Source organism: Neurospora tetrasperma (genome assembly GCF_000213175.1).
Source record: "Neurospora tetrasperma FGSC 2508 unplaced genomic scaffold NEUTE1scaffold_81, whole genome shotgun sequence".
Taxonomy (NCBI): domain Eukaryota; kingdom Fungi; phylum Ascomycota; class Sordariomycetes; order Sordariales; family Sordariaceae; genus Neurospora; species Neurospora tetrasperma.
The window spans coordinates 8,791,875-8,817,088 of record NW_009799179.1 but is presented as its reverse complement, the minus strand read 5'-3'; the positions used below and the strand labels follow the sequence as shown (position 1 = coordinate 8,817,088).

Genomic DNA, 25,214 nt, shown 5'->3' with positions numbered 1-25,214 from the left:
CCGGTATACATCTGACAGACAGACAGACAGAAGCAAAGCCTGTCATCCGAACAATGGAAGTACGGTCGGTTCTTCTCCGGAGCGCTTTCTCATTTGCGTGAGCTTGAGATGACAGGACGAGTTCATTACTCAATCTATCTGATCTCTATGGTTGTGCTCGGCTATCGACAGCTCGTGCGGCGATCAGGGAAATTTTGTGCAATCAAAGGACGTCGCATATGTGACGCGCACTATCATGCAGCAGAGACCCAGAAAGTGGTACTGGGCCGGCCGATCATTGAGTAAGCGTTGGGGTGGGGTGTGATAGCTAGTAACTGACGGGCGGTTGAAGCTGGAGATGAGTTTGGTGATGGTTAAAAAAAAAAAAAAAAAAAAAAAAGGTCCCGTCGTCGATTGAGATGGCAGAGAACCCTGTGATGATCGGGAGCACAGCATCGAACTCTCAGGCACAGACTGCACAGCACAGACAGGCACTCTTTCAGTGGTGGATCTCCCCGGAGACCTTGATGCACAATGCACAGACCCTTGCCGAGACGGCAGCCCCGGAGATCCGTCCGGGGGATTGGCCAATCACACGAGCCGGAGATGGCTGTCGCAAGTCGGCCAGGGCAATTCAACCGTGTCGACCCAGGCTCGGCAACAGCAACGCAACACCATCGTGGCCCAATCTTACTACACTACGTACACTACTCAGGACGACCAACGCCTTTTCTCGGTCTCATCCAGCCATAATCAGCAACTGTAACTGAAAGGTCCAGAACACTCTTTGAACCCGGAACCCTGGCCCCTGGGACAGGCATCCTGAAACCCTGTGGCCAACATCGTACCCCTGGATTGTCTCTGTGGTTGCCCCGACTCCGCGTCTCCTCCGTCGTCGTCATCCCGTCTGCCCCATCACAGAAGCGGAAAGGTGATCAGTAACTGTTTCATAGAAAGAGAAGCATGGCTTCCAGAATACGGTACAACCCTCAACAGCAGCGCCGGGTTTTGGCCGTGGCACTAGCGCAACCCTCAACAGCCACTCCACGCGCTTCTGTGGTCGGTTTCAGGGGATCGTGCAAGACTCTTCCAACAACTTACTCACCAGTACCACATCAACTCCGGCTCCTTTCGACTTCGCAGTCATGGCGCCAAATCGAGCCGCCTCAGCCACAGCCCGTTCATCCACAGCCTGAGCTCGCCCCTCAGCCCAAGAAGCGCAGTCGTGTATGGAAGATTATCGGCTATGGGTCTCTCCTCCTCTTCGGCGCCGTCTTCGGCCTCGGCTTCAGAGCGATCGTTTCTCCCCCGCCCCCTCTGGTTCCGGGCTCTGAGCTTGACCTCATGGAGACCAAGATCATCCACCGGCAAGCGGAAAACCTAAAGATTGTCCAGGAACTTCAAGCCGACCCAGCTTGGGAGTCCTGGGACGCATACGAGACGCTTAGCCCGGAGCACCGGGCACAGCACATCTCGGCCGGCGCAATGGCCGGCTCAAAGGGTATCGGCGGCTACCACCGCGTCTTCTACAACAAGGACACGGGTGAGTGCGTCAGCGTCATCTTCTTCGGCCCCGCCACCACAGGCTGGCCCGGCGTCGTGCACGGCGGCTGTCTGGCGACTCTCCTCGACGAGAGCTGCGGCCGCGCGGCGTTCAAGAAGTGGGGTGGCCGGTCTGGACTGACGGCGAACTTGAAGCTGAACTACGTGTCGACTACGAACGCTACCAAGTTCTACGTCATTCGTGTCAAACCAAGGAGCGATGACGAGCTGCCGGAGAAGGAGCGCGGCAAAAGCCACTACAAGATCTTCCTGGATGCGTCGATACATGATGCAAAGACGGGTAAGGCAACCGTTGTTGCGGAGGCTTTGTTTGTGGGTGGAAAGGGGAAGAGCGGGAAGGGAGGATTGACGGTTAGCGGATTGGCTGATCAGGGTGAGAATGCTCGTTTCTAAGTAGGAGCTGGAGGTGTCTATCTATATTTATTTGTCTTGCCCGGTTGCACTGCTTCTCCGGTTTCTCTAGAAGCGTGCTCTTGCCTTGGTTTCGTTTGTACTTCATTAGATATGATTGGAGCGAGCATATAGACCGCGAGACTTTACAGAGAGGTATTGTAATCGAATCCTTGATAACACAAATATATCCAAAGACTAGATAGTGTAATCATCATCAGCCTCGGCTTCTATCTTCTATATCCCGTGATTTTCCCGCTTACTCAACCAACCTCCAAACATTGCCCATTCGAGCAAAGTCATCACCCAACTTCTAACTCATCTCACATTCTCGATGGATTCCTCCCATGTACACATCAGGTATCTTCTGATTACCAGAGGTACCCTGCCTCACCCTCAAATGCCTCCAGGGAGACTCAAGTCACTCGACCCTCTGTTCGCTGCATCCTGCCTCGCTTAACCGTGTCCGCTTTCATAGGAGAGTCTCTTGTAAGCTTGAGCAGCGAGATGCTGGGAGTGGTTTACGGTACCCAATAACCAATTCGTAAAAACAGCCATCTTGGTCTCCTGGAGACCTTCACAACCGGACATCCAAGCCGAATTCATCCCCAAACTATCCTACCGATTACCTCCTAGTGTATAAAATGACCTGCAAGCGACGCCGCAACGTGGCAGGCAGACCTCATGATTGGCCAGAACAGTGGAGATCGAATCCGGGTTGGATGATAAGAAGCGGTAACTCTACCTAGTGTAGTAGTGTATTTTACACAGTGGTTGATTGATAAGCCAGTGATTTTGACTTTGACTGTTCGCCTTGTTTCGTTCTCTTCACTTCCCAATGTCCAATCTCGTGGTAGTCGCCGAAACAGTGAATAGGGGTGTTGGTTGAGGACCGGGCCGGACCGGACCGCCCTTACGGTTTTCCAAACTCACCAGCACTCGTCGTCGGGTTCGTTGGGGGGAGCGGGAACTTTGACTCCGGTCTAGCCAAGAAGCCAAGACCTTTTCCCTTGTCCAAGTTCCAATCCCTTTAACTGCTCAAATGTATCACTTTCGCCAAGACCAAAAAGTGGCCAATCGGTTGGCCGTATTTTATCCACCTTTACATCTGCACCCATGTAGATACCTGAATTTCACCAACTTTTATAGTACTTCAGGTATGGAGACCAATCAACCAATAGGATCACCCTCGTCGCGCACAAAACGAAAACACGATTTTTTTTTCAAACCTCAACACAACGGGCACAAATCTCGTAATACTTACATTCGACAAAAGGATTATATACTTCTATTCTAATACTCCAAAGACTAATGCAAAATTATTAGTTTTATTAGAAAAAAAGATACTTTTCTCATCGTCGATCTTTTGCATGGATACCCTGGCCCGCTTTGCTTGGCTGCGTTGGGAAAGTCGCGAAGTACTGCAAGTCTTCCCCGGTCTTGGCAAAAATGATACATTTGAGCAGTTAAAGGGATTCACTCCAACGTCCCTCAACCTCCCCAACCCGCAAGATACAGCCAATCACAAGCTACGGACAATTGGCCGTGATTACGATTCATCCACTTGAAGGACTGGGGCAGTCAACGGACCCTCCAAAAAGATTCAACATCAGGCCATGATGATCTCGCAATTATGTATCAAAGGGACCGGCTCTACACTAGCGGAATATTCTTTCACCGAAAACCTCGAGACCACTCAATATGAGCAAGGGGACTTGGGGAAACGCCAATCACGGGCCATGGACGATTGTCCGTTATCAGACTGGGTCTTGGGTACGGGCGAGGCCAGTGAAGGCATCAAGCCTTTTACAAAGGAAAAAACATGTTGCTGTTCATGTTGATACCTTGCAAGCCGAGGTTGTTGTGGAGCCTGGAGAAAGTGAGGGGGTGGGGGGTCAAAAACAAGAAAGTGACGATAAAGAAAAAAAAGGCGGTAGGGAGATGGAGCCAAAGATTGAGTGAGAATGGACTCCATCATTTCGTTCGCTTCACTTTCAAATGTTTCTTCTACCCATCCTGGCAGCTGGAGGGGTAGAGCGGATCGAGGCTCTCTTATCACACTCTCACCCATAAAGAGCAGAGGACTGAATTCCGACTTTCTACATAGTCCCTAGTCCCCGACCTGGGATTGCCGATCAGTTACCTTTGTTAGTGAACAAACCGTGGGGATCCATCCGGCCCATTTACCGGATCTTTAACGAGGGTCTTTGCGGGCGGGCTCTGCGAATGGATTTCGCTCGGCTCCGACTCGGCTTCAGGCATCACAAGTCGTACTGGGAAGCTTGTGTAATGATTCCTGTCGTCTTTGCTTCGACCTTGATGAGAAGGTAGGCAATGGCAGCGGCCGAGCGGGTAGAGCGATGGCTATGGCAGGTTTGAGATGGAGACAGAGGGTAAGAGAACGGGTTACTTTACCCACGACCCTACTCGCCTACGTGAATTAGGGGACCTTTTCCCCTGCCATGTCCCTCGGCCGATGACGAGGCGATGATGATCCCTCGGTAAGCATTCCCCAGTCTCTTGTAACCTCACGGCGTCACGTACGGTATGTTGAATTGCACAGTATGTAGGCACGGCGTAATGTTTGGCTGGGGAGCCCCGTTGCCGAGCCGGGAAAGGCAACGTACACGTGTACATAGCGGCATTAGCATTTCCAGTTTGCTAACAATAGGGTCCCTTGACATGCTGGATTGGGGTGAATGGCTCCGAGAGGCCCCACGGGTTGGCGCACGTGCTGATGAGGGAAGTCACGCTCAAATAGGGAGATCGGGGAACGAAGAGAAGGGTCTGATTCAACGAGTCTGGTCTGTGACGAGGAATTGGTTGCGGGGGTTCACCTGCATTTTGTGATCGATGAGTGTATGCTTGCGAAAAAATGTGGATCAGAGAGCCCTGTGACAACTTTGAGGACCGATGGGCCGAGAACGTGATTTTCGCAACAAGAGTCGTGAGTAGGAATGCACGTTGTCTATCTTGTCTCTTCTTCGACTGCAGTAAGACCAACGGAAGGCAAAGAGTCTGCTTCCATGGCGGCAGTTTTTGTCGGAGAAACAACGTCAAGAGACAAGTGTACACGACAGGACACTTGCGTGTTATTGGAAATTCCACACCGAATTGTCTTCTCCTGAGACATTTCCTTCTTTCTGTTACAGTAGGTTGACTAGGTTTTGGGTGTGTAGTGTACCTCGAAACCAATGCCTTTGTGCTCCTTCGGAAATTTTCCACAATGAGGAGAATAGTAGAAATCCTCTTCGCCTAACCTTGGAAAACTTCGTCTACAAATCCAAATCAATCAGACCGACATTTCGACTCATTTTCAAGTGGTGTGTGTAGTTATAGTATCGGGCTGCTGTTCCTCGTGGTGAGAAAGGGCAAAGCGATTGGATGTATGTTAACGATCCTCGGAAAGAATAACGTTATGATACATCACAGAGGAAGACGTTAAATATCATCGGAACGCCATCCCCCACTGCAACCACCAAATCAGCGAATGACGTTCGAAGCCTCGAATAGTGAATGAACCTCAGCGCGTGGTGATGTTGGTCTGTTAACATATACGGCATATGGGAAACCGATAGGCGGTAGGTTTAGCTGGCCATACTGCAGTGATATTGTTCGTAAACTTTGTTCGGCCGTGTACCTACGCTGTACTCCATATGCGTTTGTAACAGTTGCACAACTGAAGATGCTGGTTGCCGATCTTACATACCAGCCCTGATCAAAGAATAGGCTGGGGATTTCCATTAGAGGCGTGCTGATCTTCTGAACAGCGTTCTAATCCAAAGTGAACTCCGGATGCCGAGACACAAGCTCAAGTTGCCGTTTAGGGAACGGGGTGGAGTGATGGATTTGAAGCGCAAGCCATTCCAACGGCCCTTCTTAGTATCAAAGTGATTCGAAGCAATCATTTTTTTTTTTGGCGCTGGCACGCGTTGCGGTGATACGAAACATGTTATACTCGCATGGCTCCTGGCTCCATTCAATGTGAGACATTGCCAGTCCGTTGGGATTCGGGATTGACGTCTAGCAAAAATTGGACCTGGGGACTTGACGACCCTGAATTTCTTCATTTGGATCGTATCTTAAGCTAGGGATAAGGGTCTCAGTTGCCAACTCGCCCACGTCGAGAGATTGAATGGATCTGATCCCGAGATCAATGGGCGAATCGGAAGGAAGCACCATGGGCAAGGTCTTTCAGACTGATAAATACCGGCCGAATGGGTCACTGAAGGGATTCAAGGATGGGCCCCGAATGATGGTCCTCTGCATCACATGAGTACACTGCTTGAAGACGAGAAGAGGTCCTGTCCGAAGTGCAAGCGGCGGGGGTTCACGTTCAACGAAGCCTCTAAAAGCTTCGCTGCGGTTTCGACAACCGCTTGAGCCACAGTGCCATTCATGTAAATAGGTACATGGCAGTCAACGTAATGCGATTGACTAGTGTAAGATGTCGTAACACTCCGTTGTTTTTGTCTGCAAGATAGCATGCACATGGACGCCCTCGTTCATCGTTTTAACCGGTTTTTGCGCTATTCTTTTCCCGACAGGGGTTTGTAGTCAATAAGGTTTTCTGAATACCCAAAAATAAACTCTTGAACGACTTCCAGCTACGTGACTGGTATCTTAGCAATGCGCTGTAAGCCCATTAGCCAGACGGCTGACTGTTTAGGCTCAAGATCCTCAAATGTTTTTAAGGGACGAGAAAAAAAATGGCGCAATAACCGGACAAGGAAATGGGGTCATATGCCTGACTGACTCTGAACCATTTAGTTGAAAAGCACATGGAAGCATTGATGAGGACCTCTGAAGCCTAGAAGGACCGTATGAAAGCTCGTTGGTCAGGGTACTGGTAATCACGCCCGAACAATAGCCGAACCCGCGCTCACCTGGTCTACCAAGGAACGCCTTGCGTGGATTAATATCTTCAGACGGGCACCGTCACCGTCACTGCCATTGACTCAGGGTCAATAGCCGGCGAGAGATATGACGGAAGGTTCCGGGACCCGTCAATCGGCAATGTTTCCCCGGAATGTCTCTCTTCCGAGCAATGTGTTGCTAGTAGGCTTCTAGGAGGCTTTAGAGGCTGCTCGGAAAATCGATAGCTTGGTGGAGATGGACCTTGACGCAGGAGGTTGCACTAGAAACGGAGCAGCATCCGCGGCAGTTAGTTGGAAGAAAAGGAAGGAAATGCAATTACCGAAAGGGTTCTTTCTAGGATAACCTCAGCGAGGCGCTTAGTGGGTGTTGCACCCGCAGCACGTTTTGGGCGTTGCAGGGTCGCGAGTCACAATATCAACCCCAGCAGAAAGGCCGGCGGGAGAACGAGACATGGCGGAGAGTCTGGATGGTAATTTCCAAAAAGCCATCTTTCCTTCGGTCGCGGTTGCTGGCGAGGTCTTTCGGGGTGGAGCAAGCCCTCACCGACATTGCTTGGTTTTGTGATGTTTTTGTGATGGAAAACATCTACTATCAGTTGGTGGCATGTCCCTTGCTCGGTGCCTCCATACCTCTTCCAACTTGAGCCAACCTACCGCAGGTTCGAGGATAGATTCGACCCAGTCAGGGACTTGAGGTACTCCTTGTCAAATTTGAGGTACCTGGGGATGAGGGGGAAAAAAACAAAGGAAACGGCTTGGATACATCCGAAAGAAATGCCCATAATCATTACGACGTCCGTCATCTTGTGATTTAAGCTGAGCTTCGAGAGAAGGAAGCTGAAATGGGAGTCTGGAGTTGTCCGCACCGGGCGGGTGGGTGTTAAGGTTACTTTTTAGTCGTAGTGTTGCGGAAAGGTGTGGAGGAATGTCGAGGATTTTGGCTGGATCTTGGCAGCAGGCCTTCTGCCAGGGACAAAACCTCCACAGCCCCGGTAACTCTGGTTGGGACTGGCCTGCCATTCTTGGCGACCCACCTTCATCACTCAGTCGAATTTTCCTGACTTGGATTGTACGTACAGTGCGCCCAACCGATCACGCTGTGCCAAGACATGTCGTTGAGATCGCGCCGTTCCCTGCCCCGCCGCCCCATCTCACCATAGTAGCTTCCTCCAGTTCACGCAGACGCAACCACACAGAGCAAGCTATTTCTACTTGTCCTTTCCTAAAACGGACAAAGATGTAATTCTCGTCTCATCCGATCAGAGCCTCAGCAGCCCAGTGCCAGCTTCCTTCCTTCCTTCCTTCCTTCCTCCTCCATTCTTGTGAGTCTCTTGCTCCTTCGCACATGTTTCTGTTGTACCTTATGTACGGGGCAAATCCAGAGAGAGGTATGTACCAAGGGAAGGAAGGACTGCGAGCTAGCAGATAGTAATATTGCCCCTGGACTACTACTGGATGCAGATGCGTCATGGTCTGGGCATGCGGCAACCGGTTAACGGCCGGGGAAATGACAATGGAATGGCGACACCTTCTGCTTACCTAGGTCTGCCGCCATTGACGGACTTCGATGTCCACACACTCCTCCCGGATAACCACGACACTGGAAATGGAGTGAACAGGGACCCTGCATCCTGACTTGCAACCGCGGTCCTCGAAATGTCCCCAAGGAAACCAATGATGGATTCCCGTCCACCATCGATGCATCTCACGATCCCGCTGTGCTCTTGAGCCCCACACATCGCCAGTTCCTCATGTCCATCGGAGGAGACTCCTGGGGCCTTCTTCTAATTAACTTCGGTCTAGCTATTCGAGGTACTACGGTAGTACTCTCTCTCTCTCCCCCCTTCTGTATGGCGTAGTATGGCTCGGAAAGGGGCATCGACTGCCGGCGAGAAATCAGCCATGTCATCCATGTCACGATTCGCCCCTCGACCAGATGCTCATCATGTCCTTGTGCCAACTGCTGCCAGGGTCTGTCCTCGCAGGGTCTGGACAGACATATCTCTCCAGATACAGATACATCATCGCAGTATGTACCCCATCGTCCGAATGTTGCATACCCTTAGTTCCCGGGACCAGTCCTCGGTCGTCACAAATCCTTCTCGTGCTCCTCCACTCCCCCCATCTCCTCTACTAGTCTCCCCGGCCTACCAGGGTCCTTGCTCAGCTTCTTTCCCATCACAATCTACCACACGCCTGCATACGAGTTCTAGCTCCATCACGGCTGTTTGAAGGCATATTTGAGTCGACTATACCCTCCTCCTCGTCGGCTGGTCGCGCGTACATCGTCTCGTGCCTCATCATTATCGTCATCCTCCTAACATACACTTGCACCGGTCCAGTCTTCATCCTAAGAGCCTGCAAGTCTTCATCCTAAGAGCCTGCAAGTCTTCATATCCGTACGTCAAGGCGCATCACAGCACAGCCGGGTTGACCAGACGACCCCAAAATCAACTTGGCATAACCATATATCCACTTGACCTTCGTCTAGCTTCATCCGATATCACATAGCTTACGCTATCCAGCTGGGTTGGGTGAACGTTTCAACATCCCATACGCCAAGACAAGACCCCGATATCTCTAGGGACCCTATCCTTACCTGTTGTCCAATATGGCACAGTCAAAGGTTGTCATTTATGCGATGCGCAGGGAGCTTCGCTTGTCAGACAACCCCATATTCCACCACCTCGCCAATCCAGAGTCGAAACACGGGTTTTCACACCTTCTCCCCGTGTACGTCTTTCCTGCACAACAGATTGACCTCTCCGGCTTTGTTCCAAAGGGGAGTGAAAACCCACATCCTGCCCCCAAAAGCGCCGTTGGAGGGTATGCAAGATGTGGACCATATCGTGCCAAGTTCCTGGCAGAGTCGGTTTGGGATCTAAAGACAAGCCTTCAATCGATTGGCAGTGACCTCCTCGTCCGTGCCGGACCATACAAGGATGTCATCAAGTCTCTGGTCGAAGGGCTCAAAGCAAAGGAATGCCAAGTTGGAGCTGTATGGATGACAAGCCACGAAGGCTCAGAGGAGAAGAGTGACGAGAAGACTGTGGCATCTTTTTGTGCAAAAAGTGGCATAGATTTCAAGCTATGGGATGACGAGAAATACCTTATCCACGAGTAGGTTCTTCCACCTGCCCCCATGGTGCATTTTAACGAGGAAAAAGACAAAGATTAAAGAAAGGCCTAAATAAGATAAATTGACTAATCCTCGAGTTACAGTCGAGATACAGGTATTACACATCTCAACGATCTCCCCGATGTCTTCACCACCTACCGAAAACAAATAGAGCCCTTGCGCGAGAAGGCAAGGAAGACATTGCCAGTACCTGAAAAGGGGGCCTTGCCTGCATATCTCGACACAGACATGATTCCAAGTCAGCAAGCGCCATTCAATATCCCAGGCACCTGCGAGGAGTTGGTTGACGCCGTCGTCAGGCCGGTGAAGAACTTCCTGAAGGACCTGCCAGACTTTCCGGAGAAGGCAGAATCATCCCACCCGTTCAGAGGCGGAGAGACATCAGCTCATAAGCGAATCGACCATCTCGTCATGAGCGGAGGCATGAAAAGCTACAAGGACTCCAGGAACGGCCTCCTTGGACCGGATTTCAGCACCAAGTTGTCTGCGTACCTCGCACAGGGATGCGTCACCGCTCGCCAGATCCACCACGCTTTGGTGGCCTACGAGGATGGAACGGGCACCAAGTACAAAGGGGCTGATGGTTTTGGTGAAGGTGATAATCAAGGCACAGAGACCGTCAGAATGGAACTCTTATGGCGCGATTACATGAGGTTGTGTCACCAAAAGTATGGTGACAAGCTTTTTCGCGTAGAGGGCTTCAATGGCAAGCACACCGATTACGAAGGTGAGGATAAGAAGTACGGGTGGAGAACTGCCAATACGAGCATAGCGTTGCCTGGACAGGAACCTACTCCTGAAAAAGTTTCGGAGATCCTTGCAAGGTTCAACGCCGGAACCACAGGCATGGGACTTATCGATGCGTCGCAACGGGAGCTTATACACACCGGTTACACATCCAACCGGACACGGCAAAATGTTGCTAGCTTTCTCGCCAAGCACTTGGAGATCGACTGGAGATATGGCGCAGAGTGGTATGAGATGCTGCTCGTGGATTACGATGTGTCCTCCAACTGGGCCAACTGGCAATATGTAGCTGGTGTGGGCAACGACCCTCGCGGTGCGGCTCGGATTTTCAACCCAGTCAAGCAGGCATTTGACTACGATAAGGACGGTACCTACGTTCGGACGTGGGTGCCCGAAGTAGCAAAATTCGAGAACCTCGAGAATGTTTTTCAGGCTTGGACAGCCTCCAAAGAGGACCTGAAGACGGCAGGCCTGGAGGGAAACATCATGGTTACGGATCCGGTTAAGCCTATAAAGTTTAACCTTGACCACAAGCCATCCAAGGTCAAGAAACGCCCCTTCTTCAGAAAACGAGGTATCAAAAGTCGAGATGCCCAGGGTAGCGCTGAAAGCCCGGGTAGTAGCGATGGTCACTCTGGCTCTGGCGGCAGTCCCGACGGTTCCGGTGGCAGCAACATACCATCCGAGTCTAATTGCGTCGCCGCAGGGTCTGGCCAGGCGCAACAGACTTGTCAGGGCAGCGGCAGGTCACAGTCATCAAGCAACCATGGTGGGCGCTCGCACTCACACCAGCACAACCACCATCACTCCCACCGCGGCAACGATTATACCCGGGGAGGTGGCGGTGGTCGTGGAGGTCGTGGCGGTGGAGGCGGCGGATATTCTGCGTCTCAAGGGTATTACGGCATTGGTGGTGGTTACCGTGGCGGCGGACGGGGCAGAGGCGGGGGAGGAGGATTTCGTGGCCGGTATGCTCCAACTGGGGGATTAGGTGGACATCATCACCATTCCGAGCAACAAGTAGCCTCACAATTCCAGACTGACGCATAGGATCCGTCAGCTGCTACTATGTTTGGTATGTTGCCGAATGTGATGACCACTTACCATTTGGACGGCTACTATTCTTATTTCGCTTCGCCATTTCCTTACCAGCCTGCGTACGCTAACCATCATATGTAGCTGGGCTGGATATCGCGGGTCGGGCTTCCGCGGTGGGTGGGTGGGTGGGGGGAGGCTGGAGGGCAATAAGGATCGGGTGGAGGAGCAAGAACGGGAAGAGAAAGGGCTCGAAGAGGAAAATGTCAATGAGATGAATTATATCGATGAACGGGCTTTGGAGGTTATATGTGTGTGTTATATTCGTAAGGAGAATGTGGACTTTCAGCTTTTGGCCGGTGGATGAAGATTCTTCCATTGGGATATCGAAGCGATGTTTCCGCGACTGATAGAGTGCGATTTATATTTGCTTGTGTATTTATAAATATTTGCTGATTCTCTTGAAATCCAGCTGGTCGATATGCGATGTAAGCCCATAAAGAAAGAAATCCAATATCATTGCCATACAAATTTAGTCGGCTCCAAAGATGGTGCACGTCGACGACAGGAAGGAAGGAGCATCAAGTCAATGTCTGAATCTTGTTCATATCCAGTCTCGTTTGTCGCTCATCATCAAATCAGTCAATGATCGAGAAAGATGGAAGTTGCGCCCTGCAGATAGCCGAGCTTAAGTAAGGAAAGGATGCTTTTCAACTGTGTCGAAGCCATGAAGATTTTGGACATTTGAAGTCAACGTACCTCCGTTAGAGAATACAGGTGTAGGTCTAAAGCAATGGCCATGCTCATAGTGGGAGCCATATTAACAGAGTAAACCTAAGTTTGTGAGGCTCTTACGCTCTGTGGAGAGACAGGGAGACTTCGTTGAAGCCTATTTACCCGCAAATCTCATTCAGCGTGGAGGATATCTAGCCAGAGAGTTTGACTGCGTTTACAGTACGGTACAAGCTGCAACCATGCGCTTTTTGATCGGTATCATTCACTATACTTTCGTAACAGCTCCAGAAGGCTGACATACTGCACTTCATTGAAATTGTCTGTGCTTGCCGAATCGACAGTCCTGCTACACGGCCGAGTCTACAAAGCTCAACAAGTCATCCAGCGCCAATGTCTCATACGGCCCAAGCCTCCATCTTAGCCCAACAGTTGGGTCCTCTGGTGTCCTCACGGCCGTAGCAACCATGTAATCCGGTCCCATTGATCGCAAACACATATTCACATCCTCCACCTTCTTCCCTCTAAACCGTATCTCGAATTTCCTCAGCACCTGCGCGTCCTCTCCTTCCTCTTCACCCTCCTTCGTCTCAACAGCCGGCACATCCCAAGCTGGCGTCGGCCGACTCGGCCTAAAATACCTAAACTCCAACTCCCCCAACCATTCCGCCAGCAACGCCTCACCCGTCAGTTTCACATACGCCTCCCTGAGCGCCCAAAGCGCATAGAAAGCCCTCAGCTTCCCATCCGCCACCTGCTCCGGCGTCGGCGGCCCTCCTCCTCCTCCTCCTCCTCTCTCTACCAACCCCGGCACAGCGCTCAACACCTGATATTTCAAATAACTCGTCTCCCCCATGGCGAAAACATCAGCGTGCATATCGACAAAGCTGCCCCAGCCTTCCTTTCTAATCAAGTCCTGATCGCGATCCCTGCGTTCGGATGTACACACAACATCCACACCGACCTCCACCTTGGCCCCCGCCTCCGACTGCGCCCCCGAGCCGGGATAGTCCGCCACAGCCACGAGCGCGACGATTCCGGCCTGGTGCGACACGTTGAAGGCAACTGGCTGTGCACCGGTTGCAGGGTCGCGCCAGATGGGCTTGGTGGTGCGCTCGTCGCGCGTGAACCCGGCCGTGGTGGATGACCAGGCCACGCCTGCCAGGCGCGCGATGGTGTACCGCTTGAGCAGAGCGGAGGCGAGCGCCATTTTGGCGTCGCGGACATGGAAGTATTTGAGCACGGAGGCGCGCTCGGTAGGGGTGAGGAGGGAGAGGGGACGGGATGCCTGGGAATTGAGAGAGTCAGTTAGTGGGTTCTGATGTCATGTTTTTTGAAGTTTCGGTGCGGTTTCGGAATTGCGGCGAACGGGCGAAGGGCGGCGGCGCGCGCGGGGATCATAAGGATGTTCGGTTCAGGGGTTTGTTTACATGGACTTCAAGATCACGGGTCTTAGCGGCTGAGGGAAACCAGGACCGGGTGTCGAGGATCCACTGGATTAAGACGGGATTGTTTGGTGGTTCCGACATGTTGTTATCGCTCATTTTCGGTATTTTGTGTGTTCGAGTTGCAGGTGGGTTTTGAATTTGTGAGTTGCTCTTGAGACGGTTTACTTCGGGCAGGAGGGGAGGAATTTTTGGTCGTGTGTTTCAGACATCAGCTCATTCTCACCGGTCCGTGACAAATTGAAGCACGAATATGGGATGATTTCGGGAGGAACGGGACAAGACAAGTGGGAGCTGAAACAGTGATAATGAGTGAGAAAAGTAGTCGAGCTGACAGAGCTGACAAGCTGGTCCCGGTCGCACAATCATGCAAGTCCGGGAGCCGCGGTTGGAGATCCGGGTCAGGTATCCACACGTGCCCGGACCTGGACTCTCCCGTCACAACTATTTAAAGCAGCCAACTGTCCACCGCAACTTGACCACTTTCTCTCTTTCTCTCCTCATACCCCCGACTGTTTTCCCTTCGGGGGTATCGTCGCCCGCCTTCCACCAAAGCACATCGACCAAAAGTCATCATGTCTCCCGGCAAATGACTTTATCCATCATCAATCTCAAAAGTCGATGCACCCAGGACGACCACATCATGTTTCCTCAGTTCCGCCAACCGGTACATTTTCAACAATGCGCCAGCTGGTGTTGAGCACCGAGTCGAAACACCGGTTTCAAAAACCAACCCGCGTTCCGCCCAGGGGTTGCGAACAGAGAACCAGTCTGCGGCGAATCCGTTTTGCAAACCCGAAAGCGTTCTGAGCGCTCCGTCGCTCCGCCTAGGGTTTGTGGTTGTCAGAAAGCGACAAAACATGCCCAAAGCGTCGAAAGCGACAATCGTTCCGCCTTATGGGAGGTGTTCCCTGATCCTGGATTTGGCTAGCTTCCGGCCTCTGAGGAAGCCGGGGGCCGGAGTTCTGAATTCTGGCTCGGGATGTAACCACCCGCATCACACCGGCGTCGAGCGAATCATTTATCCTGCTCCGGAGGATTTCGTATCATTTTTATTTTTTTTTCCATGTGCCATGCGATCATTGGAAAACCGGTTTCGGTCCCAAGAAAGCTGGGACTCGGAAGACCATTCGAGACGACTTCCTGCGTCGAGCGGGAAAGGAGGCTTTGCGTCGAACTTGGCCCGGAAGACTCCTGCTGGAAGGTCTTGAGCTCTTACATCCAAGAGTTCGGCTGAGGAGGCAGTTGGTAGTTTCTTTCGCTTTGTGCTAGTTCCGCGGAGTCGGCCAGTTTCCTCCTTCAACCACTCTCTGTCTCCCTGCTGGAAGGCCTGCGGTCTTTTCTCGTCATCTCGACTTGAAATGATCTCCATGCCTCTTGTTTCCGACAACTTGTCTGAGGAGGCGTTGATTCTCCGCCGGAAGTGCGCCTGTCGCAATACAGGAAGGGCCTGAGGCGATGCGAGTCCGCTGGAAGGATATGGTTGTCAAGCCCCCAAGAAGAGGTAGCGGCGACCTGAAGCGAGGATGTTGACGGATTGAGTACCCTTCTTTGAGAAGATTGAAGAGAGTTTGAGACGATTACATCAGCCCCTCATAGCGCCGAGAGTGGGGCAGCCCGTTGAAGCAGCTTGGGAAAGGAACTCTTGTCTGATGAGGAGAAGGGCTTCTGGAAATTGCTGTTGAGGGTTCCCTTGCTGAAAGTCTTTCTTCTCCTCCTCAGCCGGAGCGGAGAGAAATACCAAGCCTGAACCTTTACGATGGTGCGTGGGATTAAGGACAGATAGATATCTGTCTGAACAAATACAGGCTACACCAAGATGGACAGTTCGGGATCTGATAGATCTACTTCAGCCAAAATACATTACTTTCCTTTGTTCACCTTGTTGATGGTTTCATGTTGTGTGCATGATAATGATGTTAGTAAGATGTCACTTGTAGTTGGGTGTTGTTGCGTAGGCTGTGGAGAGAAACGGCAAATAGTAAGTGAGATAGGTATATATAAGTGATGAACGTAAGTGGCATGTAACAGACAGCGGAACTGTTACAAGCCAAACTCACTTTATGAAAATTCGCGACTGCTTGGCTACTACATCATCAACTCTCTACTCCGACCTAATTCTCGCTCTGCACACGGCAAAACAAACCAATTTCCCAACCCTCAAAAGCCCAAGACTAACAAGAAAAACCCAATACTCTTTCTCTCATACCCTTCATAACCCGCCCCATAAAGCTAAGTCGGCCAGGTACGTATGTTGGACGAACAACCACGCCCCAGCTGCAACTATACGAAAACTGCCACGCCTTCCTTCATTCGCGAGAACCACTGAGCCATAGGACTACCTACTGGGTCCCGTTGTATTGAGAGGGCTAGGTAACAGACCCTACATATACCCCCGCTGGTCCATGGCGACTGGTGCCTAGGCTAGGTAATCTGGAAAGGGGTTATGTCATTCAATGTCTATCATGGAAAATGCATCGCTGTCTTCACTAACTCGAATCCACACAGATCACACCGCACTCCTAGAGCTTGGAGTCAGTCTTGCCAGGATTCTTCTCCAACCTCACCAACCCTTCCTGCACACACGTAGCCAGCAACATGCCATCCTTGTTATAGATCCTCTGCGTCACCACACCCCTCCCATCACCCGCCCACGGACTCTCCATCTCGCTCAGCATCCACTCGTCCGCCCTGACCTTGGCCGGCTCGTGGAAGTAGATGGAATGATCCAGACTGACCATCATCCCGATCTCGGGCCGGCCCACCATGTCCTTGGGGTGTCCCAAGCCCTCCCACTCGTGCAGCGCGTGCACCCGCTCCTGCACGTCCTCGGGTAGCTTGTCAAAGTCCTCCGGGTGGAAGGGGAACCGCCACAGCTTGTGGATGCGCCCGATGGTGCCGATGAAGTATGAGTCGCTCACATACGCCAGGGCGGTCAGATGTGCCTGTTGCCCTCCCTCGGCGCTAATCTTGCCCTTTGCTCGGTACCACTGCCGCGTCTTCTTGTCCTGCGGACGGGGGCTGTCGGCGTTGGTGACCTCGATCCGCGCGCTCTGGAAAGGATTGGGCCCGGAGCGGACGAGCTCCGGCTCGCCGTCATAGTCGTCCGGAGGCGGTTGGCACGGCTTGCCCGTCTTCTCGTCGATGGGCATGGACGAGGCGTGCGAGACCTGACTGCCCCGCGGCCCGCTAGAGCCCTCCCGGACGAAGGAGATGGTGGTGGTGAAGATGCAGCGGCCCTTTTGGCGCGCTTGAACGGTTCGCGTGGCGAAGGAGCGGCCGTCTCGGACGAGCTCGACGTGGAAGAGGATGGGCAGTTCGCCGGAGCCAGCGAGTAGGAAGTAGCAGTGCATGGAATGGACAAGGAAGTCAGATGGGACGGTCTTTTGGCCGGCTGCGAGACACATGGCGATCACGGCGCCGCCGTAGATGCCGCGGGCACCGGGGGGATGCCATGGTTGGCGCGCATTGGTGAAGATATTCTGCGTTTGGAGTCAGTTTACAGTGACGGTAACGATGGATACGCGTGATGCAGGGCTGAATGTATATATGGGAGACATGTGCATGGGACGTATACGTCGTGAAAGATGCGATGTCACCATACGAGTCCAGACTTACAGGTCCGATCACGGCCAGTTCTGTGACCTCCAAAGTGTTCTCGATAGGCGCCTTGCTTAAGTCCTCGGGCGGCGGTCTAATAAGGGTTGGGCGAGGAGCCTCTTTCGATTCCTCTTCTGACTTGCCCATTGTGTTGAAATTTATAAATGACGATGGGATGGAAAAGTTGGGCACAATGTGACGCCCAGAGTGTCAAGTGTATGTCACACGGTAAAGAGATCTAGATGTAAGACGACAGAGAGTATGGTAAACACTTGAGGATGCCAATGAGACCAGGCTTGTTTCTAAACCAATTGGTAGCAAGCCGAGTAAAAGTATAACGGATCGAAGAATATCACCACCACCGGTATAAGTTAAGAAATACAGTATGGATATTTGATTGCAGAATGTTTTGTATCAACAGAAATCATTAGCCAAGGGGAGGCCAGGTCAGCCGTGGTGGAAGTCCCATAATTGCCGAGGTACTACATTGTTGTCTGGGTTGGTCGTATCGATTGCCGCGAGAATGCCGCGGCCAACGGAGGAAGTGGTGGAAGGGGAGCCAGGGTCTTGGATATGCAACTACAAGAGGACCCCGTTTGAAGACTCTATACTGTGCATATTGGCAAGACTTGGCGATACTCCGAGGTCAGACACAACACGATGCGTACCCCTTTTTGACCGTTGCCAGTTCATCACAACGCCCGTCCCCCGCCGTTATCACCTGTCAATCAATGGAAGTTGGGACAACCCCACGATAGCCCACTCATCATTGCTGTGGGGCTTTGGGCTTGGCGGACTCTTTCTTTCTTTCTTTCTTTTTTCTCTCTCTCTCTTACACATTTACTATGGTGATATGGGTAAGTTAAACCCGTGGGCCAGGTCGTTGACCACATAGTGCTCACGAAGCGTTGGCTGTGGTGGTCTGTGTGAGATACCTGACAGGGAGGTAAAACTTTTGCTCGCAACCGCAGTAGACGGCGGTTATGTTGGAACAGGCAATTGAACCTATGAACGGGCGGCTGTTTCATCAAAGACCACGAGACAAACCACAATGCACGTGCAGCGACGTCCCTTTTCCCCGGTTCTATTGACATCGGAAAAGTGTGTGTGTGTGTGTGTGGCACTGGAATGATTCCGCCCTTTCGCACGAATCCTGCCGCTTGTTGTCGCCGTCCTGCATGGCGTCCGTCCACTACTCGAGGGTTTCGGGTCGCTTTTGGCTGGCCAAGCTTTTCTCCCCCCTCTCCCCATAGGAGAGGGGGGAGAAAAGCTTGGCCAGCCAAAAGCGAACCGCAACCCCCGAGTAAGCAAGCGAACAACGTCATTTCTTTTTGAGAGCTAGGATTGGCATCGCCGCCATGCTGGTCTTGGTCCTTGTCCTCTTGGAAATATATCCACTCTGCCTCCGCCCATGATATGTGGTGTAGGTCCCTGGACGTCTTTTCTGCAACCGTACCCAAGAGACCCAAGCTCCTTGCTCAATGCTTTGACCCGCAATACGGAGTCTCATAATTAGTGGCATAGTGAAACACGTTGTTGATACCAAGCAGCGTAGCTGTCCTCTGGTCCCTTTTTCTGACGACAATCTCTGGTGGTCTGGACTTCTTGTTCTTACGTTGATGTGTTGCTGTTGCAACTTGCAACGGAACTTCAACAAACAGTCTTCCCTGTCTATCCTTCCTTATCCTCGAGTCCCGTCCATAGTGCGGGGGTTAGTAACCTGTGCTAGCGACACTTTCACACTCTCTTCACATTTCTTGATTCAGTCCCTCTTCACCTTTAATTCACAAAACTCCGATCGCAATGTCTGAGACCGGCGAAAGGTGAGTGCATGTTTGCTTGTGGTTCGGGCGGTTGAAACCAGCCTGACTGCAGCATCATCCCAACCCGCATCCTGTTCACCCCACCTGCCCGCATCTTGCTTGCCCTGTTTACGCTACTTCAGTTCCCAAGCTCCCGTCGCTTCCTTCCCACTCCCTGGCTTCAGTTTTGACGCAGCAGACACAGCAACTACAACGATCGCCAGTTGATGATCTAGCTTGATTCACTCATCAACATCAACTAATACCTATCTTGTTGCAGCCTCCACAAACGATCCAAATCCGCCGCCCGCTCGCTCCTTAGCAGGCGCAAGCCGCCAGTCGACGACGACATGGCCTCCGACGACGGCCAGAGAGCGTCCGGCTCTTATTCTACACCTCAGAACATCCACATCCCTAGCCAACAGGCGTCCAGAGGTCACTCTTCCAGACTGTCTACCACTGGCAGCGCCTTAGGCCGAACGGTCTCGAACCACCAAGCCACACCTTCCGTCGGCGGAGCAAGGTCGCCATCCATGCTTTTCGACAAAGGGGCCGCGGCCTCTCTCGAGTCCTCCGTACGCAAGTTCCGTATCGTTGAAGCTCTTCGCAACGGCGACACAGCCTCGATTTCCAGAGCCATCCGCGATACTGCCGAGCACAATCCTCGCATGAGCATTTCGTCCGCCATTACCGGCCCTCTCGAAGACACCACGATTCTCCATTTGGCTATCCAGTGTGCCGAACAGACTGTTGTCGAGTACGTCTTGTCAGATGGTGCTGGCTCCCTCGATATCAATGCTCGCGACAAAGACGGAAATACCCCATTGCACATTGCAGCCCAACAGGGACGAACCCACATCGTTCGTCAGCTCCTCGAGCACAAGGATATCAACGATGCGATCGCGAACCATCAAGGGCGGTTACCCATCGATCTCGCTCGCAATCCTGACATTTTTCAGCAACTCCAGCTCGCCAGATCGTTGTTTGCCGAGGACAAGGTTCGGCAGGTGCAGGACCTCATCCTCCATGGCGACTTTAAAACTTTGGAGGAGGTCTTGGAAGAGCCGCGTTTCAAGACCGTCCTCGACATTAACAGCACCGAATTCGCCGCCGAGTCGGCCACGGTCGAGAGCGGCGGCACGCTCCTTCACGAAGCCGCGCGTCGCAGAAACACAAAGCTAATGCAGGTTCTACTGCTGCACGGAGCAGACCCGTTCCGCAGAGATCGTAATGGCAAGCTCCCACAGGATGTCACAAAGGACGAGATTACAAAGGCTATGCTCAAAAAGTCCCCCGCTGCTGTGGCTGCCCAGAGGGGCATTCAAGAGAAGGCCGTTTTGGGATCAGCCACACATGGGGCAGCTGCTGCGGCGTCCGGTGATCCTATGGCGGGAAGAGAAGCTCGCGAGATGAAGGGATATCTGAAAAAGTGGACCAACTACAGAAAGGGATACCAGCTTCGTTGGTTCGTACTGGAGGATGGCGTCTTGAGTTACTACAAGCACCAGGATGACGCAGGGTCTGCCTGCCGTGGTGCTATTAACATGCGCATAGCCAAGCTTCATATGACCCCTGATGAGAAAACCAAGTTTGAAATTATAGGGAAAAACTCGGTCAAGTACACTCTGAAGGCCAATCACGAAGTCGAGGCAAAGCGTTGGTTCTGGGCCCTCAACAACTCCATCCAATGGACCAAGGACCAGGCTAAAGAAGAAGAGAGACAGCGCGTCCGCAATGCCGAACTCTTGAAGCAAGCAAAGGCGGAGCATGCCCATAGCGTATCTGACGCCGGTAGCGACAATGCTAGTTTCGTCGAGCACCGCCGTCAGAGTGTGCAGCTTTCTCGGATGCATTCAACGGCCAGGGCGTCCAGAGCCTCCTACGTCGCCAGTGGCAACGGAAGCAACGAAGAGGATGACTTTGTCGATGCCGGAACCGAAGCGGACAAGGGTGAGCATCACCACGCGGATGACGATGACGATGACTATGGGGAGGGTTCGAGCGGGCAGGATGTTCCATCGGCAAACAAAGATGCTTTCAACATCACTGCACAGTCTGCAAGACTGCAGCTCGACACCATGGCACAAGTCACCGCAGCCTTGATGGCGGAAACCAACAAGAACTCCGACCTCAGGTTGTCGGATCCCAAGGCCTCTCAAGCTCTGGCTACCTATGATGCTGCAATCCGCTCTCTTACGGGACTTGTCGGCGACCTCCTGCGCATCTCCAAGGATCGCGACGCGTACTGGCAGTACAGACTTGACCGCGAGAGTGAAATGCGCCAGATGTGGGAGGAAAGCATGGCCCAAGTTGCCAGGGAGCAGGAAGCTTTGGAGGCTCGGGTTGGCGAGGCCGAGGCAAAGAGGAAGATCACCAAGCGTATCCTCAAGGAAGCTCTTGGGTCAGGCATTATTGACGAGGGCCAAGTGAAGGCAACTGCACCAACTGTTGCCGCTGCTGCCGAGGCCACTGATGAGGCCGACGCCGAACAGGCTGATGCCAGACCACAGTCGCCGGTCCAGAGCATTCGCCGTCAAAAGACCATCAGGGATCAGGTGGCAGAGTTGTCTGACTCTGACTCCGATGAGGAAGAGTTCTTTGATGCGGTCGACGCCGGTACCGTCGAAGTTTCCCAGCTTCCCCCTTCGGAACCTGTGGCTTCGCAGAGCGATACCCAGCTAGTCATCTCAGATGGGACAGATATCAGTGACTCGTTCAAGGGATACGAGAACGGTATCAGGACCAAGTTGAAGATGGATGCGGACAACAGACCCACTATCTCGCTCTGGGTAAGTTTGGATTAACAGTCTGGATATTAAACATGGCACTAACGTGGAGTCTAGGGCATCCTCAAATCCATGATTGGCAAGGACATGACCAAGATGACCCTGCCCGTATCCTTCAACGAGCCCACCTCACTCCTCTACCGCTGTGCTGAGGACATGGAGTACGCCGACCTCTTGGATCTAGCCGCTGATCGCGCTGATTCCATTGAGCGTTTGATCTATGTTTCCGCCTTCGCTGCCAGTGAATACGCATCCACCATCGGCCGCGTTGCTAAGCCGTTCAACCCACTTCTTGGTGAGACCTTTGAGTATGTGAGACCGGACAAGAACTACCGCTTCTTCATTGAGCAGGTTAGCCATCACCCACCCATCGGTGCAGCCTGGGCCGAATCTCCCAAGTGGACCTACTACGGAGAATCGGCAGTCAAGTCCAAATTCTACGGCAAGTCCTTCGATGTCAACCCTCTCGGTACCTGGTTTCTTAAGCTCAGGCCGACTTCCGGCGGCAAGGAGGACTTTTACACCTGGAAGAAGGTCACTTCATCCGTCATTGGCATTATCACCGGTAACCCCGTGGTTGACAATTACGGTGTGATGGAGATCAAAAACTGGACCACCGGCGAGGTTTCCTACGTCGAGTTCAAGCCCAGAGGTTGGACCAAGTCGAGTGCCTACCTGATTGGTGGCAAGATCCTCGATGCCAACGGTCAGGTCCGCGTCAGCTTGGGTGGTCGCTGGAACTCCAAATTTTATGCCCGCTTGACACCCGGTTACGAGGCCACCATTGAGGAGAAGTCCGGAAACGAGACGGTCCATCAGGGCAGCATCAATGACCCATCTAAGGCCTTCCTTATCTGGCAGGCTAACCCCCGTCCCACCGGCATTCCCTTCAACCTGACTCCCTTCGTCGTCACTTTTAACCACCTCGACGACAACCTCAAGCCTTGGCTCGCCCCCACGGATTCTCGCTTCCGCCCCGATCAGCGTGCTATGGAAGAGGGCGAGTACGACTTTGCGGCGACGGAGAAGAACAGACTCGAGGAGGCCCAGCGTGCGCGCCGCAAGGCGCGCGAGAGCAAGGGCGAGGAGTTTAAGCCCGCGTGGTTCACCAAGGCGCGGTGCGAGATCACAGGCGAGGAGTACTGGCAGTTCAACGGCGAGTACTGGAACAGGCGCGCGAAGGCTGGTCCGAATGGCGACCCCAGTGCTTGGCAGGGTCTGGAGCCCATTTTCCAGGATGCTTAGTATGTTGTTGATGAGTTGGATGGGATGCTTGATCAGGCGTCTTTGAGTCCTGTGAAGAAGAAGAAGAAGAAGAAGGGACGTTGGGCGAGGTGGCGGTCTCGGTCTCTTAGTCGTGTGCTAGAGTAGGGACGGTGGTTTGATACAGTATACGTAAACGGAGGTTTGAGCGTGTGGAGTTCTTGAATGTTAACAAGAGGATGAGTTCGGGTGTCTCCTATAACTGGTGTAATGCAGAGATGATTTATTCACGTCTTACGTTGAACAGTTGTTGAAAACGAGGCGTGACTTCATTAGTTTATGACAGTAGCTCGTACACAATATTTTCTATGCATTGCTTTTATGTACGTGTTCCATATCGTACAGGAACTTTCAAAAGAATCAACTCTTTGAATTTACTGCTGTCCGCTTCTACAACGGGTATGACTATATAGAAGGACTACAAATAGCACGATTCCTCAATCTTAATTTCACATGGCACCGGATGCTCACTACACTATGGTGTACAGTAAATCGCACTGTGCGACAATCGCACAAATTGGCACTTAACCCGCGAAGACAGACAGTGCCCAAATGTAATCAAACTGTATTGGTAAGGCTTCCGGAACGTGTGCACTGACCATATCATGGAATGTCGCCGCATCAACATTGACTTGTTCAGAACCTTGTCGAAGGACGACTTTACAATTTCACATTGACAACGAATTTCACATACAAGACCAGGTATTTCAGATTATTGAAATCAATATGTATGGCATATAATTTTTGGCTTCTCAATCCACCCGCATGTCTTTATCCCATACGCTGATCGAGCCACAACCATGAACCATCTCCCCCACCCTTCTCATACCTCTCAAAATAATTCTGTCTCTAATCACAACCAACAGTAACCAAGTGAGCTCAAACACTAAACTCACAAAACAACCACCAACGAACAAACCGCAACTGATTATCTACGATAAAAAGCCATCAATACCTGTTATTAAAAATGGCCACCGACGTCGCTGTTGAAACCACCATGGTACCTTACCTTGTTTCCCTCACCTCACCTCACCCATTCATTCATCCTCAACTCTAACCCTCCTTCTCCCACCCACCCTCCAGGGCACCTTCACCCTAGAACTCTACACCAACCACGCCCCCAAAACGTGCAAAAACTTTGCCACTCTTGCCGACCGCGGGTACTACGACTCCACCGTCTTCCACCGAATCATCAAGGACTTTATGATCCAAGGCGGCGACCCCACGGGGACCGGCCGGGGCGGTTCCTCCATCTACGGCGAGAAATTCGAAGACGAGATCCACCCTGGCCTGAAACATACCGGCGCGGGGGTGTTGAGCATGGCGAACGCGGGCCCGAATACCAACGGGAGCCAGTTTTTCATTACGCTGGCGCCGACGCCTTGGTTGGATGGGAAGCATACGATTTTTGGACGCGTGAAGAAGGGGATGGGGGTTATCAGAAGGATGGGCATGGTGCCGACTGATAAGGAGGATCGGCCGGCGACGGAGGTGAAGATTGTGAAGGCGAGGGTGGTGAGGGAGGAGGATATGGAGGCTTGACGTCGACGGGGGGAGTGAGTGAGGGACTGAGATCAGGGATGAAAAGGGGGGGTGAGGAGTTCAAGTGCATGTGGGCCTGGAGAGCTCGCTGAACTACTTTTTAGTCAAAATGAGCTGCCGCATTGTTGCGCTCATTTACAGTAGTTGGGATATACCAAAGGCCCCACGGTCGACCTCATCTTCTCAGGCAATTTACATGCATTACACAGCTGTGAAAGACAAGAGAAACGTGTGACCAGGTAACTCTGATTTCATCCTGGTCTGACCAACGTGCGTTGCCCTATCACGGCAGAAATCTACTTGATTGACATATC

The 25,214-nt window shown here is 52.3% G+C and overlaps 8 protein-coding genes across 8 annotated transcripts; 4 read left to right on the top strand and 4 right to left on the bottom strand.

Moving 5' to 3' along the window:
* Positions 1 to 844: 844 nt before the first annotated feature.
* Positions 845 to 2,159, top strand: NEUTE1DRAFT_74264 (uncharacterized protein; the record flags this gene model as incomplete). Its single annotated transcript, XM_009858849.1, has 1 exon — positions 845 to 2,159. The coding sequence occupies one exon, from the start codon at positions 943 to 945 to the stop codon at positions 1,933 to 1,935; it is 993 nt and encodes a 330-aa protein (XP_009857151.1).
* A 5,901-nt stretch (positions 2,160 to 8,060) lies between these two features.
* NEUTE1DRAFT_106460 (uncharacterized protein) lies at positions 8,061 to 9,028 on the bottom strand (the record flags this gene model as incomplete). The annotated part of the gene is made up of 4 exons (XM_009858848.1): positions 8,061 to 8,114; positions 8,206 to 8,227; positions 8,349 to 8,593; positions 9,014 to 9,028. 4 exons carry the CDS (start codon positions 9,026 to 9,028, stop codon positions 8,061 to 8,063), a joined length of 336 nt encoding a protein of 111 aa, XP_009857150.1.
* Positions 9,029 to 9,224: 196 nt separating this feature from the next.
* On the top strand, positions 9,225 to 11,745 carry NEUTE1DRAFT_92963 (uncharacterized protein; the record flags this gene model as incomplete). Its single annotated transcript, XM_009858847.1, has 2 exons — positions 9,225 to 9,929; positions 10,032 to 11,745. The coding sequence occupies 2 exons, from the start codon at positions 9,421 to 9,423 to the stop codon at positions 11,743 to 11,745; spliced, it is 2,223 nt and encodes a 740-aa protein (XP_009857149.1).
* Positions 11,746 to 12,758: 1,013 nt separating this feature from the next.
* On the bottom strand, positions 12,759 to 13,988 carry NEUTE1DRAFT_74258 (uncharacterized protein; the record flags this gene model as incomplete). Its single annotated transcript, XM_009858846.1, has 2 exons — positions 12,759 to 13,750; positions 13,893 to 13,988. The coding sequence occupies one exon, from the start codon at positions 13,670 to 13,672 to the stop codon at positions 12,812 to 12,814; it is 861 nt and encodes a 286-aa protein (XP_009857148.1).
* Positions 13,989 to 14,653: 665 nt separating this feature from the next.
* NEUTE1DRAFT_119230 (uncharacterized protein) lies at positions 14,654 to 15,784 on the bottom strand (the record flags this gene model as incomplete). Its single annotated transcript, XM_009858845.1, has 1 exon — positions 14,654 to 15,784. One exon carries the CDS (start codon positions 15,277 to 15,279, stop codon positions 14,929 to 14,931), a length of 351 nt encoding a protein of 116 aa, XP_009857147.1.
* Positions 15,785 to 16,247: 463 nt separating this feature from the next.
* Positions 16,248 to 17,871, bottom strand: NEUTE1DRAFT_133908 (uncharacterized protein; the record flags this gene model as incomplete). Its single annotated transcript, XM_009858844.1, has 2 exons — positions 16,248 to 17,389; positions 17,526 to 17,871. The coding sequence occupies 2 exons, from the start codon at positions 17,652 to 17,654 to the stop codon at positions 16,430 to 16,432; spliced, it is 1,089 nt and encodes a 362-aa protein (XP_009857146.1).
* Positions 17,872 to 19,310: 1,439 nt separating this feature from the next.
* Positions 19,311 to 23,699, top strand: NEUTE1DRAFT_150833 (uncharacterized protein; the record flags this gene model as incomplete). Its single annotated transcript, XM_009858843.1, has 3 exons — positions 19,311 to 19,330; positions 19,590 to 22,098; positions 22,153 to 23,699. The coding sequence occupies 3 exons, from the start codon at positions 19,311 to 19,313 to the stop codon at positions 23,338 to 23,340; spliced, it is 3,717 nt and encodes a 1,238-aa protein (XP_009857145.1).
* A 341-nt stretch (positions 23,700 to 24,040) lies between these two features.
* NEUTE1DRAFT_92950 (uncharacterized protein) lies at positions 24,041 to 25,113 on the top strand (the record flags this gene model as incomplete). The annotated part of the gene is made up of 3 exons (XM_009858842.1): positions 24,041 to 24,086; positions 24,225 to 24,358; positions 24,442 to 25,113. The coding sequence occupies 2 exons, from the start codon at positions 24,326 to 24,328 to the stop codon at positions 24,898 to 24,900; spliced, it is 492 nt and encodes a 163-aa protein (XP_009857144.1).
* Positions 25,114 to 25,214: the final 101 nt, after the last annotated feature.